Source organism: Mobula birostris, chromosome 3 (assembly GCF_030028105.1).
Source record: "Mobula birostris isolate sMobBir1 chromosome 3, sMobBir1.hap1, whole genome shotgun sequence".
In the NCBI taxonomy this organism is placed as follows: domain Eukaryota; kingdom Metazoa; phylum Chordata; class Chondrichthyes; order Myliobatiformes; family Myliobatidae; genus Mobula; species Mobula birostris.
Window position 1 is genome coordinate 115,583,148 of NC_092372.1, and position 18,354 is coordinate 115,601,501.

Genomic DNA, 18,354 nt, shown 5'->3' on the forward strand with positions numbered 1-18,354 from the left:
TCTCAGGGGATATCTGTATTCAGACATTGTCTTTCAGTTCGTCTCTCTCAGGGGTATATCTGTCCACAGACCGGAGTTGGACAGTCCCCCTCTCTCAGGGGGACGTCTGTACACTGATCATTGTCTCTCAGTCCCTCTCTGTCGGCAGGATATCTGTACACAGCTCGGTGTCTCTCAGTCCGTCTCTCTCAGGGTGAGATCTGTTCACGGACTGGAGTCTCTCAGTCCCTCTCTCTCAGGGGATATCAGTACGCTGTCTGGTGTCTCTCAGTCCTTCTATCTCAGGGGATATCTGTATACAGACCGGTTTCTGTCAGTCCCTCTCTCTCAGGGTGATATCTGTAAACTGACCAGTGTTTCTCTGTCCCTCTCTCTCAGGGGGATATCTATACACTGAGCAGTGTTTCTCTGTCCCTCTCTCTCAGGGGGATATCTATACACTGAGCAGTGTTTCTCTGTCCCTCTCTCTCAGTGGGACGTATGTACACTGAGCAGTCTTTTTCAGTGCCTCTCTCTAAGGGGGATATCTGTACACTGACCGGTGTCTCTCATTCCCTCTCTCTCAGCAGGATATCTGTATTCAGCCAGTGCCTCTCAGTTCGTCTCTCTCAGCGGGATATTTCTACACTGACCAGTGTCTCTCAGACCCTCTCTCTCAGAGGTTATCTGTACACTGGGTGGTGTCTCTCAGTCCCTCTCTCTCTGGGGGACATCTGTACAGTGCTCAATGTTTCTCAGTCCTCCTCTCTCTGGGTGATATCTGTACAGTAATCAATGTTTCTCAGTCCCCCTCTCTCAGGGGGATATTTGTACACTGACCCTTTTCTCTCAGACCCTCGCTCTCAGCGGGATATCTGTATTCAGCCATTGTCTCTCAGTTCATCTCTCTCAGGGGTATATCTGTCCACAGACCGGTGTTGCTCAGTCCCTCTCTCTCAGGGGGACGTCTGTACACTGATCGTTGTCTCTCAGTCCCTCTCTGTCGGCAGGATATCTGTACACAGATCGGTGTCTCTCAGTCCATCTCTCTGATGGAGATATCTGTACACGGACCAGAGTCTCTCAATCCCTCTTTCTCAGGGGATATCAGTACGCTGCCCGGTGTCTCTCAGTCCCTCTATCTCAGGGGATATCTGTACACAGACCGGTTTCTCTCAGACCCTCACACTCGGGGGATATTTGTACACTGACCCGTGTTTCTCAGTTCCTCTCTCTCAGGGGATATCTGTAAACTGGCTGGTGTCTCTCAGTCCCTCTCTCTCAGGGGGATATTTGTAAACTGACCAGTGTTTCTCTGTCCCTCTCTCTCAGGGGGATATCTATACACTGAGCAGTATTTCTCTGTCCCTCTTTCTCAGGGGGACGTATGTACACTGACCAGTCTTTTTCAGTGCCTCTCTCTCAGGGGTTATCTGTACACTGGGTGGTGTCTCTCAGTCCCTCTCTCTCTGGGGGATATCTGTACACTGACCGGCATCTCTCAATCCCTCTCTCTCAGTGGGATATCTGTACACTGACTGGTGTCTCTTAGTCCCTCTCTGTCAGGGGGACATCTGTACAGTGATCAATGTTTCTCTGTCTTCCTCTCTCTGGGTGATATCTGTACACTGACCAGTGTCTCTCAGACCCTCTCTCTCAGGGGGATGTTTGTACACTGACCTTTGTCTCTCTGTCCCTCTCTCACATGGGGATATCTGTACACTGACCGGTGTTTCTCAATTCCTCTCTCTTAGAGGGACGTCTGTACACTGACCAGTGTTTCTCAGTCCCTCTCTCTCAGGGGGACATCTGTGCACTGACCGCTGTTTCTCAGTCCCTCTAGCTCAAGGGATATCTGTACACAGACTGGTTTCTCTCAGTCTCTCACTCTCAGGGGGATATCTGTACACTGACCGGTGTCTTTCAGTCCCTCTCTCTCAGGGAGATATCTGTACACTGACCAGTGTCTCTCAGTCCCTCTCTGTCGGCAGGATATCTGTACTAACTGGCATCTGTGTGTGTGTGTGTGCGTGTGTGTGTGTGCGCGCGTGTGTGTGTGTGTGTGTGTGTGTGTGTGTGTGTGTGTCTGTCTGTCTCTCTCTCTCTCTCTTTCTCTTTCTCTTACTTTGTCTCTCTGTCTATCTGTCTTTCTCTCCCCCCCCCCCCCCCACTTAGGTTTTCCTTCCTCTTTTCTTCAGTGACCTTCAAATGTCCTCTGCAACCCATCTAGTTTCTGGGCTCTCTGCCAGTTACTTGTGCTTGTGTGAACTCTCTTAAGCCTGTTGTTCACACACTCCAGAATGAAGGAGTCCTTTCAGAGCTGCACACATCATGTCCAAGTGTTCCTCCAGAGTCTGAAAAATAAATTTTGCAATTGTGAAGAGACAGAGAGGCAGTAGGTGTGGAGGTGGGGCTGGTAGAAGGGGTATTGGGGGAAGAGAAAGCAAGAGTATAGAATGTGAAGGGAGAGAGAGAGTGGGAGGGAAGAGAGAGAGGGTAAAAAAGTAAAAGAATGGAAGAAAGAGAAAGTTAAGTGAGTGAGAGAGTGCGAAGGGAAAAAAGGAGAAGAAAGATAAGAGAGAGGAACAGAAGGAGAGAAGGGTGGGAGAAGTTTGTGTAAAGAGTAGGGGAGGTAAAAGAGGGGGCAGAGAGGGTGTGGTTGGGAAAGGGGAGTGAGATGTGGGAGTGAGTGGGATGGAGCGGGGTGAAGGTGCAAAGAGAAGGAATAGGGAAATGGAGAAGCAGAGTGAGGAAGTGCAAGGAATGAAGAGGTTTGTGGAGATTGGGAGAAGTGATGGAGAGATAAAATGCAGGAGAGTGCAGAGAAGGAGACTGTGAGAGAAGAAAGGGAGCATGGAGAGTAAATGAAAGAGGGATCGGATTGGCAAACTGGTGTGAGAAAGGAAGGGACATAGACAAAGTGTGCAAGTAGCATAAAGGGAGACAAGAGAGAGAGTTGGAGGAAAGAGAAAGAAAGATTCAGAGAGCAGGAGAGGGAACAATGCAGAAGGACAGAGATAAGGAGACAAAAGGCTGGGCAGAGAGAGAGATAGAATGAAAGAAATAGCTTCAGGGAAAGAGATGAAGAGGGAGTGAGGGAGACTGAGGAAATAGAAAAAAAGATGTTTATTTAGATTGTAAGAGCATTATTTGCAAGTCAGTGAGAGAGAGAGAAAGAGGGGAGAGAGAAAGCATGAGAGGGAGAAAGAGAGAGAGTGAGAAAATTAGGAACAGCAAAATACTATCAAATTTTCCTCTGTCTTTTCCACTTTTGAGGATGTCATCATCCTCTTCAGATTAGAAGAAGAAGAAAGCACTTAATTCCCAGTGGAGTCATCGGGATTCCGTCATGACGGCGTTTTTTTTAGCAGGCTTTCTTATTTTTACAAGGCTGAGTTGCTAGCTTGACGCTCAACCCAGCATGGATGGAAAGCGTGCAAGGGAGCTGGCTGGATTCAAACTCGGGAGCCTTCGCTCCGAAGTCCAGCGCTGATGCCACTACACCACCAGCCTCCTGACATTTGGGACACGTTTATAATTCAGACCAGGTGAGAGAGAGGTTGTGTCACACAGGGGCAAGGTCCACACACTTTATCAAATATTTGCTCTCCTTATCTCTGTCTCCCTGAAATATTTGCAACAAACTTCACTCCAGTGATTTTTTTTCTCCGTACCTATTATCTCTCTGTCTCTCATTCCTTCTCCCTCAGGCCTCCTCCTCTCCTTTCCTCTCTTCCTTCACCGATTTTCTTCCTCCTCTTTCCCACTCTCATCTCTTTTGTCTCTGTCTCACATCTCTGCCTCCCTCTCCTTCCCTTCCCCATTTTGTTCATTATTTGTTAATGGATTTGTGGTGATAAGACCATCAGCCTATAAGATATAGGAGCAGATTCAGGCCATTTGGCCCATCGAGTTAGCCCATTTCATTATGGCTAATCCAATTTTCCTCTCAGTCTCAGTCTCTTCCCTTTTCTCTGTATCCCTTCATACCCTGACTAATCAAGAATCTATCAACCTCTACCTTAGATATAGATAAAGACTTGGCCTCCACAGCAGCCAAAGAATTCCACAGATTCACCACTCTCTGGATAAAGAAATTCCTCAACATTTTTGTTCTAAAAGGACACCCCTCTATTCTCAGGGTGTGTCCTGGTTTTACACTCTCCCATCATAGGAAACATCCTGTCCACATCTACTCCATCAAAGGTTTCAATTAGGTCACCCCTGATTCTTCTGAATTCTAGTAAGTACGGGCCCAGAGTCATCAAATGCTCTTCATACAAAAAGCCATTCAATCCTGGAACCATTCTCATGAACTTCCTTTGAACCCTCTCCAGTTTCAGCACATCCTTTCAAAGATAAGGGACCCAAAACTGCTTACAATACTCTAAGTGAGGCCTCAACAGTACTTTAGAAAGTTTCAACATTACATCCTGGCTTTTATATTCTAATCCTCTTGAATTGAATGCTAACATTGCATTTGCCTTCCTCACCATAGAGTCAACCTGCAAATTAACCTTTAGGGAATCCTGCACAAGGTCTCTGAAGTCCCTTTGCACCTCAGTATTTTGTAGTTTCTCCTATTTAGAAAATAGTCAACTCTCTCATTTCTTCTACCAAAGCACATGACCATACATTTCCTGACACTGTATTCCATCTGCTATTTCTTTGCCCATTCACCTAATCTGCCTAAGTCCTTCTGTAGCCCCTCTCTTTCCTCAAAAATACCTGCCCTCCACCTATCTTCATATCATCTACAAACTTTTCAACAAAGCCATCAATTCCATCATCATTGACATATAACGTAAAAAGAAATCGTCCCAACACAGACCCTTGTGGAACACCACTAGTCATCGGCAACAAAGCAGAAAAGGTTCCCTTTACTCCTACTCTTTGCCTCTTGCCATTCAGCCACTGCCTTATCCATGCTAGAATCTTTCCTGTAATACCATGAGCTCATAAGGGGTAGTTAAGAAAGCTTATGGGGTGTTAGCTTTCATCAGTCGAGGGATGGAGTTTAGGAGTCACGGGGTAATGATGCAGCTCTATAAAACTCTGTTTAGGCCACACTTGGAGTACTGTGTCCAGTTCTGGTTGCCTCACTATAGGAAGGATGTGGAAGCATTGGAAAGGGTACAGAGGAGATTTACCAGGATGCTGCCTGGTTTAGAGAGTACGCATTATGATCAGAGATTAAGGGAGCTAGGGCTTTACTCTTTGGAGAGAAGGAGGATGAGAGGAGACATGATAGAGGTATACAAGATATTGAGAGGAATAGATGGAGTGGACAGCCAGCACCTCTTCCCCAGGGCACCACTGCTCAATACAACTGGACGTGGCTTTAAGGTAAGGAGTGGAAAGTTCAAGGGGGATATTAGAGGAAGGTTTTTTACTCAGGGAGTGGTTGGTGCATGGAATGCACTGCCTGAGTCAGTGGTGGAGGCAGATACTCTAGTGAAATTTAAGAGACTGCGAGACAGGTATATGGAGGAATTTAAGGTGGGGGGTTATATGGGATGCAGGGTTTAAGGGTTGGCACAACATTGTGGGCCGAAGGGCCTGGACTGTGCTGTACTAGTCTATGTTCTATCTATGTTCTATACCTTGTTAAGCAGCCTCATGATGGCAACTTGTCAAAGGCCTTCTGAAAATCCAAGTACACAACATCAACTGATTCTCCTTTGTCTATCCTGCTTGCTGTTTCTTCAAAGAATTCCAACAGATTTGTCAGACAAGATTTAACCCTGAGGAAACCATGTTGACTACAACCTATTTTATCATGTGTCTCCAAGTACCCTGAAACATCATCCTTGATAATCAACTCCAGCATCTTTCCAACCACAGAGGTCAGACTAACTGGCCTATAGTTCCTTTCTTCTGCCTCTCTCCCTTCTTGAAGAGTAGAGTGACATTCTTCCGGAACCATTCCAGAATCTGGTGATTCTTGAAAGATTACTAATGCTGGCATGATCTCCTGTTTCAGAACTCTGGTGTACACCATCTGGTCCAAGTGACTTATTTACTTAATTGTTACTTTATATGCTGTGGGTATGAGTTATATGTCCCGTCTTGTGCACCTTGGTTCAGAGATATGTTTAGTTTAGCAGTACACATGGAAATGGTTGAATGAGAATAAACTTGAATTTGAACTCTTTTCTCCCCCACTCACTCTCTCTCCCTCTCTCTCTCTCTCCCTCTCCCTCTCTCTCTCTCTCTCTCTCTCTCTCTCTCTCTCTCTCTCTCTCTCTCTCTCTCTCTCTCTATCTCTCTCTGTCTCTCTCTCTGTCTCTCTCCATACACTGGAAGGAGGATCACTAACAAAGAAGGCTGGGGTTGTTGTAACCAGTTGCTCTCCAGACTGGCAAGGCAGGGCTCTGTAGTTCGGAATTTCAACATGACATCCCCAGAAAAATGAAACCTGAATTTGATTTGGAGAGCACCTGGAGAAGATTGACAAGAATGAAAGAATTAACACGTGAGGAGTGTTTGATGCCTCTGGCTCTGTACTCACGGGAGTTCAGAAGAATGAGGGGGGATCTATTTGAAACCTATCGAATATTGAAAGGCCTAGATATAGTGCATATGGAGAGGATGTTTCCTGTAGTGGGGGAGTCTAGGACCAGAGGACACAGATAGAGTGGATATGGAGAGGATGTTTCCTATAGTGAGGGAGTCTAGGACCAGAAGGCACAGCCTCAGAATAGAGAAATATCAACTTAAAACAGAGATGAGCAAGAATTTCTTTAGCCAGAAGGTCATGAATTTGTGGAATTTATTGCCACAGACAGCTGTGCAGGCCAAGATATTGGGTATATTTAAAGCAGATAGGTTCTTGATTAGTCAGGGCATCAAAGGTTATGTGGAGAAGGCAGGAGAATGGGGTTTGAGACGGAAAGTAAATCAGCCATGATGAAATGGTGGAGCAAACAATGGGCTGAATGGCCTAATTCTGCTCCTGTGTCGTGGGGTTTATGAATTTGAATTGCTGTGAAAGACGATGGGGAAGATAGAGAGAGAGAGAGAGAGAGAGAGAAAGAGAGGAAGGGGAGAGAGAGGGGGAAGGGGAGAGAGAGAAGGAAGATGGATTGACTAAAGGAGAGACAGAGACAGTCAGATGAAAAGAAATACAGAGAAAGAGTGATCAAGACACAGAGAGAGGGATAATGAACAAGATAGAGGCAGGTGGCATGAGTGTGACAGAGAAAGGGACAGACAGGATAAAGAGATAAAGGAGAGGGAGAGACAGAGAGGGGACTGAGGGAGCAAAGGTGCTGAAGTGTGGAGTACTCTCACCACACACACTCTCTCTCTCTCTCTCAATACACACACACACTCACACAGGCACTCTCTCTCTGTCTCACACCACACACACACACACTCTCTCTCTCTCTCAACACACACACACACACACACACACACACACACACACACACACACACCACCCCTGGTTCCTCCCAATGAGGACGGGCGGTAGGATTCCCGACTCTGTGACTGGCTGAGTGTATCCGCCCTATCCGCCCCGCATGTAGAGGTGATTGGTCAGGCCGAGGAAACCCGTTCCCTTAAATGAACAGAGAGGAGCGAGAGGGAGCGCAGTGTATAGGGAGGGGGCTGTAGTCTGACAGAGACAGAGACCAAGGGGTCCGATTCAGCACACTTTACCTTTACCCAGGTCATCGCCACACCTCCACCACCGCTTCGAATCGGGACACAATGGCGAAGGGGGTGAGTTTTTACAGTGAGGGGTGCGGGCATGGCGGTGGAGATGGGGAGTGCATGACACCCGGCTTTTGGTGGATGGATGTCTCAAATCCGGAGCATGCGACTACATGAGTTCTGATCCTGCGTTCAGAAAGTTTCTGGAGTTTGGCAACGCTGGGGGTGGTTGTGGGGCCGCTGAGAGAGGGGGGAGAGATGGCAAGAAACCCTTCGCTGACGACAACAGTGAGGGCGACACAATAAGAGAAGGGGTATCCAACAGCCGATATTTCGACTCTCCTCTCCCCCTGCCCCCGTCTGTCTCTATTTCTATCCTTCTCTCTGCTATTTATGTCTCTCAATGAAGGTTGGTGCGGAGACGGGGAGAAAGATAACTCGATAGAAATAAACGGTAGGGAAGGCAATTGGAGGAGATGTGGGAGAGAATAGAGGGGGATGGTGTGTGTGGAGGGGGGTAAAGATAGATGGGGAGGAGGAGAGCGAATGGGAAAGAAAGAGGAAAAGGAGAGAGAGGAGAAGAGTGCAACATAGAGCAACAGTGAACAGAGAGCGAGTGTGAAGGGGTAAAGAGAGAGAAGGAGAAAGAAAGAATGTGCTGGGGAGTGTTACTTCGAGACTAAGATCACTTCAGAACAGAGATGAGGAGGAATTTCTTTAGCGAGAGGCACTGATCCTTGTAAGTTGCGCGGGTGCGCGGCCGCGCAGTAACTAAAATGCTCAAATGCACATAGCCTTTGTTGCCGAGCAGTTATTCGTTCTAAATATTCATGGTATACATACTATGAAAGAAAATTTAAAGTGCCGCGCAAAATTCCTGCTCAGAACAATGGTTGTAAAATAAAATTAGAGAGAACGTTGAGGCTGATGAATCTGTGGAATGCATTGCCTCTGACGGCTGTGAAGGCTTAGTCATTGGATATATTTAACGTAGGGGTTGACATGTTCTTAATTAGTCAGGGCATCAAAGGTTACGAGAAGGTAGGGGGATGAGGTTGCGAGTGACAATAAATCAGCCATGATAGAATGGCAGAGTAGGCTCGATGGGCCGAATGGCCTAATTCTGCTCCAATGTCTTTTGATGTTATGGTCTAGATCTGCGACTCCCAGTAAGCGAGCTTTCAGTGAAAATGCAGGAATTAGTGACAATCGCCGGGCAATTTCAGACGGCAGCTCTCCGCGCATTAATCCGCAAGTGTGGGCCGAACTTTCCCTGAGCAAGCTCGGGCTATCTATAGGGGGGGGGGGAGGAATCGAGGGCGAAATGGGATCTGTGCAGAATTAGTGAGAGTCTGTGTGGGTGGCGGAGCTTGGGAGTGTGACAGAGAGACAGAGCGTGTGTGTATGTGACAGAGAGAGAAGCAGAGAGAGAATGTATGTGTATGTGACAGAGAGAGTGTGTGTGTGGCGGGAGCAGGAAAGGGTGAGAGAGACGCGCAAAATGCTGGAGGAACTCAGCAGCCCAGGTAGCATCTATGGAAAAGAATACAGTCGATGTTTCGGGCCAAGTGGCGGGGGGGGGGGGGCGGGGAATGCAGTGTGTGTGTGTGTGTGTGTATGTGAGAGAGAGAGAGAGAGAGAGAGGGCGAGAGCACCACATACAAAAGCACGGACGGACACACACACACACAGTCACATACAGACAGACAGATAAACGCATACACACACAAGCATAGTCACATAAAGACAACACACAGTGTGGATACGGGAATACACACACACAGCTCGGAAAGACAGGTACACGTACACGCGCACAAACGCACAAAAACGGACAGGCAGGACCGAGGCAGAGAGACTGACGCAACGCACATGTAACTGACGGGAGGATTGGAGGCGAGGAGGGAGTTACTCTCATCAACTCCATGTCCAGCGCTGGGAACCGCAATCAGTTCTGGTCCTTCTAGTCGTCTCTGTGTCCCTTTTTCAGAGGAAAAAGGAGGACAATTACATGAGGGGAGAGGTAATGGGAGAGGGAGAGAACAGGAGGTGGAGGAGACAGAGATGAAGAGAGATGTGTGAGGAGGCTCCCTCCTCTGTCCTTCTGGTGGGATTTGCTGCACTTCTCTCCCCCCTCCTGTCACCCACACTCCCCCCACCTGTCTCCTCGCCTGTCTCATTCCCCCACCTGTCAGCCCCCTTTTTCCCTTCCTCACCTGTCACCCTTTCTCCCTTCCTCATCTGTCACCCTTTCCCCTCCTCAACTGTCACCCTTTCCCCTCCTCACCTGTCACCCTTTCTCCCCTCCTCACCTGTCACCCTTTCTCCCCTCCTCACCTATCACCCTTTCTCCCCTCCTCACCTATCACCCTTTCTCCCCTCCTCACCTATCAGCCCTCCCACATGGCCTGTCATCCCCCCCTTCGCTTGTCACCCCTCCCCCTCTCCTCACCTGTCAACCGCCCCACTCCTCACCTGTTGCTCCCTCTCCTCTCCTGTCGACACCTCTCTTCACCTATCACCCACCCTCTCTCTCTCCGTCTCTCTGTTTCTCTCCTTACCTGTCAGCCCCCTTCTCTCTCTCTCTCTCTTTTTACCCTACCCCCCACCCTCAGCTGTTAGCTCCGCTCCCTCCCTCCACCATCTCTCCATCTGCGATCAGGCGGAGAGAAGATGTGTGCAGAAGGTCTTGCTCTATCCCAGGGACAAGGACACTGCCATTTCGGGAAGGAATTTACATCCCAAACGCCGGGCTCCTGTCGTTTACGTGCCCCACACCACAGCTGTCTCCTCACGGGCTTTCTGAGGACAGTTTGGGTGCTTGCCTGTAAACAGGGCTTGTTTGATGATTCTACGGCATTCAACCGTCCTCCTGTTTAAGAGTTAAACAAGGCTGACGCGGAACAGGGTAGGGCAGGGCCACTGGGACCGGCTCCAAAACTTTCCACAGCTGGGTTTAACTTTCGGACAGACAGGAGCAGCTGTGATCTCCCTGTCACCTGCCCCACAACCCCCACCCCCCCACCTCGCAGCCGCCCGTCTCCCCTCCCCCTCCCAACTCTGCTTCCCGTCCTGCTCACTTCAGCCTCTTCTCCCAGAGCCCCGGTCCTCCTTCCCCTCTTCCCTCCTTCCGTCACGCTCCCCCACTATCTCATCCTTGCTGTCAGCCACTTCTGTTCTCTGTCCCTCCGTGTCTTCCACTGCCTGCAAACGCAGAGAGAAACGCAGGTACACAGCACATGGTCTCACGTGGGAGCTGCATTCAAACGATACATGGTGCACAGTTTCTTGACAAGTGCACTCTCTACAGATGCCCGTCTCATGCATATTAATTCAGAACAAAGAATTATTCAACTTGGTCTGTCCCCCTGTTATACCCAGTGGTGGTGGGAGAAGGAGACATGGAGAATTTTGTACAACACAGGGCAGCACCTCAGGTTGGCTGAATGTGTGCCCCTTCTTGAAAACCAGGAACTCATGACCATCCTTTGCACAGAAAGATCCCACAACCAGCAATGCCATGCTGACAAAGTTCAAGAGCACTGTGATCCTTGTTGAAGGATAAACAGTGTTGCCCCCCTCAACACCCCCTCCCCCGTGACTAACCCCCCCACCGGAGTGTGGCACTGATATCTGCCGAAGACTACACAGTGCGTGGGGGTGGGTTCAGGGTTGGGGCGCCGACGGACGTGATTATTTTGAGGCAGTGCTTATTACCCCACCTGCCTTCACCTCAGGATGGACGGGAATACACCAGCACGGACTCCACAGACAGTCCAAAGAAGAAAAAGGCCAAGAAGGACATGGATGAGCTTAAAAAGGAAGTCTCTATGGTGAGTGACTTAAACTCTCTCCTTTCCTCAAAACTTTGATCTCTTCCAAATATCCTGCTAGAGAACAGCACCACCGCCCTCCCCCCCCCTTGCCTATGTCAACAGGGCAACAATGGGGATTTCCTATGTCAACAGGGCAACAACGGATATTTCCTATGTCAACAGGGCAACAACGGATATTTCCTATGTCAACAGGGCAACAACGGGGATTTCCTATGTCAATAGGGCAACAACAGAGATTTCCTATGTCAACAGGGCAACAATGGGGGATTTCCAACAACGGGGGATTTCCTATGTCAACAGGGCAACAATGGAGATTTCCTATGTCAACAGGGCAACAATTGGGGATTTTCTACATCAACAGGACAACAACTGGGATTTCCTATGTTAACAGATCAACAATGGGAGATTGCCAATTGGGATTTCCCATGTCAATAGGTCAACAATTGACATTTCCTGAGTCCTACAGCTGGTGGTGTAGTGGCATCAGCGCTGGACTGCGGGGTGGAGGTTCCGAAGTTCAAACCCAGCCGGCTCCTCTCAGCACGCTTTCCCTCTGTGCGGGGTTGAGAGCTGGTGATCTCTTTGAAACTAAACTCACCTGGCAGAAGGCAATGGCAAACCACTTCTGTAACTTACCTCGTACACGAATTCCAATTACGTCAGAAAGGCGTGGGAGGAAGTCATTTGCTGCCCGGAAAAATTCCGGATGCGTCCTACATTATAGGTCAACAGTTGAGATTTCCTATGTCAACAGGGCAACAATGAGGAATTTTTGAGTTAAATAATTTTATTGTTTCTAGCAATATCCATCTCAATTATTTTTTTAAACTATCAATTTTGGATAAGGCCTTTTTAATTAGGAAAACCAAGGGAAAAATAACTTTTTCAGATTTGTTTTCAGGGGATTGTTTAATGTCTTTTTCTCAGTTAGTGGATAAATATGATTTATCTAATGTACACTTTTTTAGATATTTACAAATTAGGGGAGGTTACTCTCATTCCAAAATTTGGAAATATCCTTCCAACCTTTCACCTTTGCCCCACAGGAGGATCATAGGCTGACCCTGGATGAGCTGAGCCGTAAGTACGGGACGGATCTGACCAGGGTAAGTGCTCCTGACACTGCTCTCTCCTCCTGATCTCTGTGCCATCCTTTGTCTGACTGGCTCCTCTCTACTCTGCTTTGCCTAAGTCCAAGCTTCCTCACATAAGGTACACACAGCTGCCAGTTGATCAGCTATCTCTGTACCTCATGAAGTGGCCATCAAGTATATATTCATGGTCTTCTGCTGCTGTGGCACATCCATTTCATTGTTCGACGTGCTGTGTGTTCAGAGATGCTCTTCCGCACATACACCACCATTTGAGCTCCTGTCAGCCTGAACCAGTCTGGCCATTGTCCTCTAATCTCTCATTAACAAGTCATTTTCACTCTCTGGATTTTTTGTTCACACCAAACTCCAGAAACTGTTGCGCATAAAAATCTCTTTCTTTTTCAATCTTTTTATTAATTTCAAAATATAGAAACAAAACATAGCAATAATACAGATAATATGAGATGTATTGTTACATTTAAAAAAAGAGTAATTGCAAAACCAAATAGTGGAAATTACCAAAACTCCCATACATGTAGAACTGATCACGGATAATATAAAGCAAAAAAAAAGGAAAAAGACAAAAAAAAGAAAAAAAAAACCCATCCCAAAAGAAAAAAAACTAAACTAAACTAAAAGACTTGGGCAAAACTAACAGCTTAAAAATGGAAAAGAAGAAAACCTCAGCGTCGACGCCTCCACTCCCCTCCAACAACAGTACAGAGAAATAAAACCAGTTTGGAAATGATCAAATTACATCAAATGAAAATGCTGAATAAATGGCCTCCAAATTTTTTCAAACTTAATAGAAGGGTCATAAACTGCACTTCTAATTTTCTCCAAATTCAGACACACCATAGTTTGTGAAAACCAATGAAATACTGTAGGAGGGTTGATCTCTTTCCAATTCAACAAGATGGACCTTCTAGCTATTAAAGTAAGAAATGCAATCATCCTTCGTGATGAAGAGGTTAAATTATTTGAGTCTATCATTGGTAATCCAAAAATAGCAGTAATTGGATGAGGTTGTAAGTCTAGATTTAGGACCGTTGAAATAATATCAAAAATATCTTTCCAATATTTCTCCAACAAGGGACATGAACAAAACATATGAGTTAAAGAAGCAATCTCAGACTGGCATCTGTCACATATTGGATTAATATAAGAGTAATAACGAGATAGTTTATCTTTGGACATATGAGCCCTGTGAACTACTTTAAACTGTATCAACCTATGCTTAGCACATACAGAGGATGAATTCACCAACTGAAGAATTTTTTCCCATTTTTCAGTCGGTATATTAATCTCAAGTTCTCTTTCCCAGTCAGCTTTAATTTTATTAGAAGCATCAGGACATAAATTCATAATTATATTACATACAATTGCTATTACACCTTTCTGAGAAAGATTTAAGTCTAAGATTTTTTCCAAAGTGTCCATTGGATATGGGCGTGGAAAATTAGGAGAGACAGTAATTAAAAAGTTTCTAATCTGTAAATATCTAAAAAAGTGAAATCTGGGTAAGTTATATTTATTAGAGGGTTGATCAAAAGACATAAAACAGTTATCCAAGAATAAATCGCGAAAAGATATTATACCTTTGGTTTTCCAATCAAAGTAAGCTTGATCCATCATGGAAGGTTGAAAAAGAAAATTTGATATAATGGGACTTGCTAGAATGAATTGATTAAACCCAAAAAATCTTCGAAATTGAAACCATATACGTAAAGTATGTTTAACTATTGGGTTATTCATTTGTTTATATGATTTAAAAGAAGTAAAAGGAAGTAAAGTTCCTAAGACCGAACCCAAGGAAAACCCTTGTAATGAATTAGATTCAAGATCTACCCAATGAGGGTTTAAAGATGCGTCCAAATCTTGTAGCCAAAATTTTAAATATCGAATATTAATTGCCCAATAATAGAATCTAAAATTTGGGAGGGCAAGTCCCCCCTCCTTCTTGGATTTCTGTAAATATCTTTTACCTAACCTAGGATTTTTATTCTGCCAAATATATGAGGAAATTTTTGAATCCACGTTATCAAAAAAAGATTTTGGGATAAAAATTGGAACCGATTGAAATATATACAAAAATTTAGGAAAAATGATCATCTTAACAGCATTAATCCGACCAATCAAAGACAAAGAGATTGGGGACCATTTGGTAAATAAAAGTTTAATCTGATCAATTAAAGGTAAAAAATTAGCTTTAAATAAATCTTTATACTTTTTCGTAATGATTATCCCTAAGTCTATAAATGAATCAGTAACCAATTTAAATGGTAAACGTCCATAAATAGGTACATGCTTATTTAAAGGGAATAATTCACTCTTACTAAGATTCAATTTGTAACCAGAAAAGTTACTAAATTGAGCTAACAGATCTAAGATAGCAGGAATTGACTTCTCCGGGTTAGAGATATATAACAACAAATCATCTGCATATAATGATAATTTATGTACTTCGTTTCCACGGGTAATACCAACAATATTTGGCAAGTCACGAATAGCAATTGCTAAAGGTTCAAGAGCAATATTAAATAGTAAAGGACTAAGAGGGCAACCTTGCCTAGTACCGCGAAAAAGACGAAAAAAAGGAGATCTATAATTATTTGTACAGACTGAGGCTACCGGGGAGTAATATAACAATTTAATCCAAGATATAAATGTCAAATTAAAATTAAATTTCTCAAGAACACTAAATAAATAAGGCCATTCAACTCTGTCAAAGGCTTTCTCAGCATCTAATGAGATAATACATTCCGGGGTAGTGAGTGAGGGGGTATAAACAATATTCATTAACCTCCTAATATTAAAAGATGAATAGCGATTTTTAATGAATCTGGTTTGATCCATGGAAATAATTTGAGGTAACACCTTCTCCAGTCTAGTAGCTAGAATTTTTGAAAAAATTTTTGAATCTACATTCAGAAGAGATATCGGTCCGTATGATGCACAATCCGTAGGATCTTTATTCTTTTTAAGAATTAAGGAAATAGAGGCTTCATAAAACGATTGTGGTAATTTACCTAAACTAATTGTTTCCTTAAATATTCTAGACAACTTAGAAGAAAGAATGGAGGAAAAAAATTTTAAAAATTCCACTGTAAACCCATCTGGACCGGGTGCTTTACCGGAATTCAATGATGAGATTGCAGTTATTATTTCTTCCTCTGAAATGGAAGTTTCTAATGATAGGCAATCTTCAGGTGATAGTTTCCGAAAACTCAATTTACTGAAAAAATCATGCATGAACTTAGAATCATGAGGAAAATCAGAGTGATATAAAGAGGTATAAAATTCTTGAAAGGTTTGGTTTATCCCAACATGATCAACTGTGAAAGTATCATCCTGTTTGCAGATCTTAGTAATTTGACGTTTAACCGAATCAAATTTCAATTGGTTAGCCAGTAATTTACCCGATTTATCGCTATGAATATAAAAATCACTTCTAGTTCTCATTAATTGATTTTCGATCAAGGATGTTAATAATAAGCTATGTTCCAATTGGAGTTCAACTCTGTGTTTGTACAGCTCCTTGCTAGGAGAAATAGCAATAGAAATAGCATATTTTTTTATCAACTTCTTTAATTTTATCAACCAGTAGAAGTATTTCATTGTTAATACGTCTTTTCAAACCGGCCGAATAGGAAATAATCTGACCACGGATATAAGCTTTAAAGGCGTCCCAAACAGTTCCGTTGGAAACTTCATCCGTAGTAGAGATCAGAAGTTTCTCAGAAGCTGAGATACTCAAACCACCCTACCTGTATCAACAATTGTTTCAGGATCACTGTCACCTGGATCACATTTTTTCCTTATTCTGATGTTTGGTCTGAAAAGCAAATGAAACTCTTAACCATGTCTGCATACTTTTAAGCACTGAGTTGCTGTCACATGATTGGCTGATTAGATATTTGCATTAACGAGCTGGTATACCTAATAAAGTGGCCACTGAGAGTACAGGAGCAGGGTTGGACTCCTCAACCCTTCGAATCATGGTCGATACTTCTTCCAACACCATTCTTCCTCCTTTTCCCCTTAATCCTGTGCCCAATCAGGAATCTATGAATCTCTGCCAGAGCTCTTTTACCAGGATTCTGCCTAGATTCAAGATCATTTCTTATGAGGAAAGGTTGAGTGAGCAGTCTTTTCTCTCTGGAGCAAATGAGGTTGAGAAGTAACTTAATCGAGGTGATTAGGAGTGAACAACCAGTAACATTTTACACAAGGAATGCTGAGTGTCTAGAATACACTGTTCACAGCTGGGACATCAGCGTCACTTCAATAGACACATGGATGAAAGACAAATGGAGACCTAACAGCCAGTCTGTAGGAGGGAGGGGTTACATTGATTGTGGAATGGGCCTCTCCTTTATCCCCTCCCCTCTCCCAGGCAACTCCTCCTCTCCCTGTGCCTTCCTCTTTCACACGCCCCCCTTGCACGCTCCCCCACCACCCCTCCAACCCAGGGCTTCAGTGTAAGATTTTGGTCTCTGCTGGGTAGCAGCTCCAGGCCTCTCTGCTTGGTGCAGTCATGCATCTCAGGGAAAGTCCCCTTTTGGCCAGTGGTCCCAAAGGAGGAACCCAGAAACTGGGATATAGGAGAAGCTTAGGATGAAGTGGTGTGGTGGGGTGAAAGGGGGAAGGGAGTGAATGCTGGATGGGGTTATCATAATTCATGTATTTTTACATTATTCTCTGTATCCTTATTCCCTCTTCCTCCCCCTTTGTTCTCTCTCCCCGCACTCTCTTTCATTTCCTTACCCCATTTTCTCTTTGTCTCCTTCCACTCCCCTCTCCATCTTTCCCTCCCTTCCGACTCCTCACTCTGCCTTCTTCTCCTGTCTCTCACTACACCTTCTCTCCACTTCCCCTCTCTCTTTATCCACCTTCCTGCCACACTCCCATCCCTTACCTCACCTCCCTCTCTACATCCATTCCCACTCACACCTCTCCCATCTCCCCCTCTCTCTATCTTCCTCTCCTTTTCTTTGCCCACCCTGTGTGTGTGTCTCTCTCTCTCTATCTCTCTCTCTAACTCTCCCTAACTCTCTCTATCTCTCTCTCTCTAACTCTCTCTATCTCTAACACTCTCTAACTCTATCTCTCTCTAACTCTCTCTATCTCTCTCTAACTCTCTCTATCTCTCTGTCTCTAACTCTATCTCTTTCTAACTCTCTCTCTCTCTAACTCTCATATGTGTATACTGCCCCCAGGGCCTGACCAATGCACGAGCAACTGAGATCCTGGCCCTGGAGGGCCCCAATGCTCTGACCCCACCCCCCACCACACCAGAGTGGGTAAAGTTCTGCCGTCAGCTATTTGGAGGGTTCTCCATCCTGCTCTGGATCGGGGCCGTGCTCTGCTTCCTGGCCTACAGCATCCAGGCCGCCATGGAGGATGAGCCGTCCAATGACAACGTGAGTATCCTCCCCACCGCTCCCAAACCCACCCTCTGACTCCAACTTCAATACTCACACCAACCCAATCCTCCTAGTCCAGATGCTTGAATCTAATATGACCTCATCCCAAACAGAAACCTCAACCCTCGATCCCCCACTTCCCTTACCCCTCTCCTCTGACACAACACTCAATCTCTGACCCTGAACCATCTTACATGCCCGCAGCCCAACCCAAACCCCTTTCCTCTTACCCTCACCCAGCACCCAATCCCAGTCCCTGAAAGATTCCCAACCCCTCTACTCTAACCCTGGCCTAATACCCAGTCATTAACCCAACTCTCTATCCCAATCCCTGACCTCTGACCCTGGCGTAATACCCTATCATGA

General features: G+C 45.3%; 1 protein-coding gene across 1 annotated transcript in view; it reads left to right on the forward strand.

The window, feature by feature from the left end:
* Positions 1-7,531: 7,531 nt before the first annotated feature.
* LOC140195691 (sodium/potassium-transporting ATPase subunit alpha-2-like) overlaps positions 7,532-18,354 on the forward strand; it is a 74,368-nt gene continuing 63,545 nt past the window's right edge. Inside the window, exons 1-4 of the mRNA XM_072254403.1 lie at positions 7,532-7,704; positions 11,370-11,465; positions 12,515-12,574; positions 17,782-17,985. Coding sequence (XP_072110504.1) covers positions 7,693-7,704; positions 11,370-11,465; positions 12,515-12,574; positions 17,782-17,985 — 372 coding nt within the window. The 5' untranslated portion in view covers positions 7,532-7,692. The remainder of the gene's footprint in view (positions 7,705-11,369; positions 11,466-12,514; positions 12,575-17,781; positions 17,986-18,354) is intronic.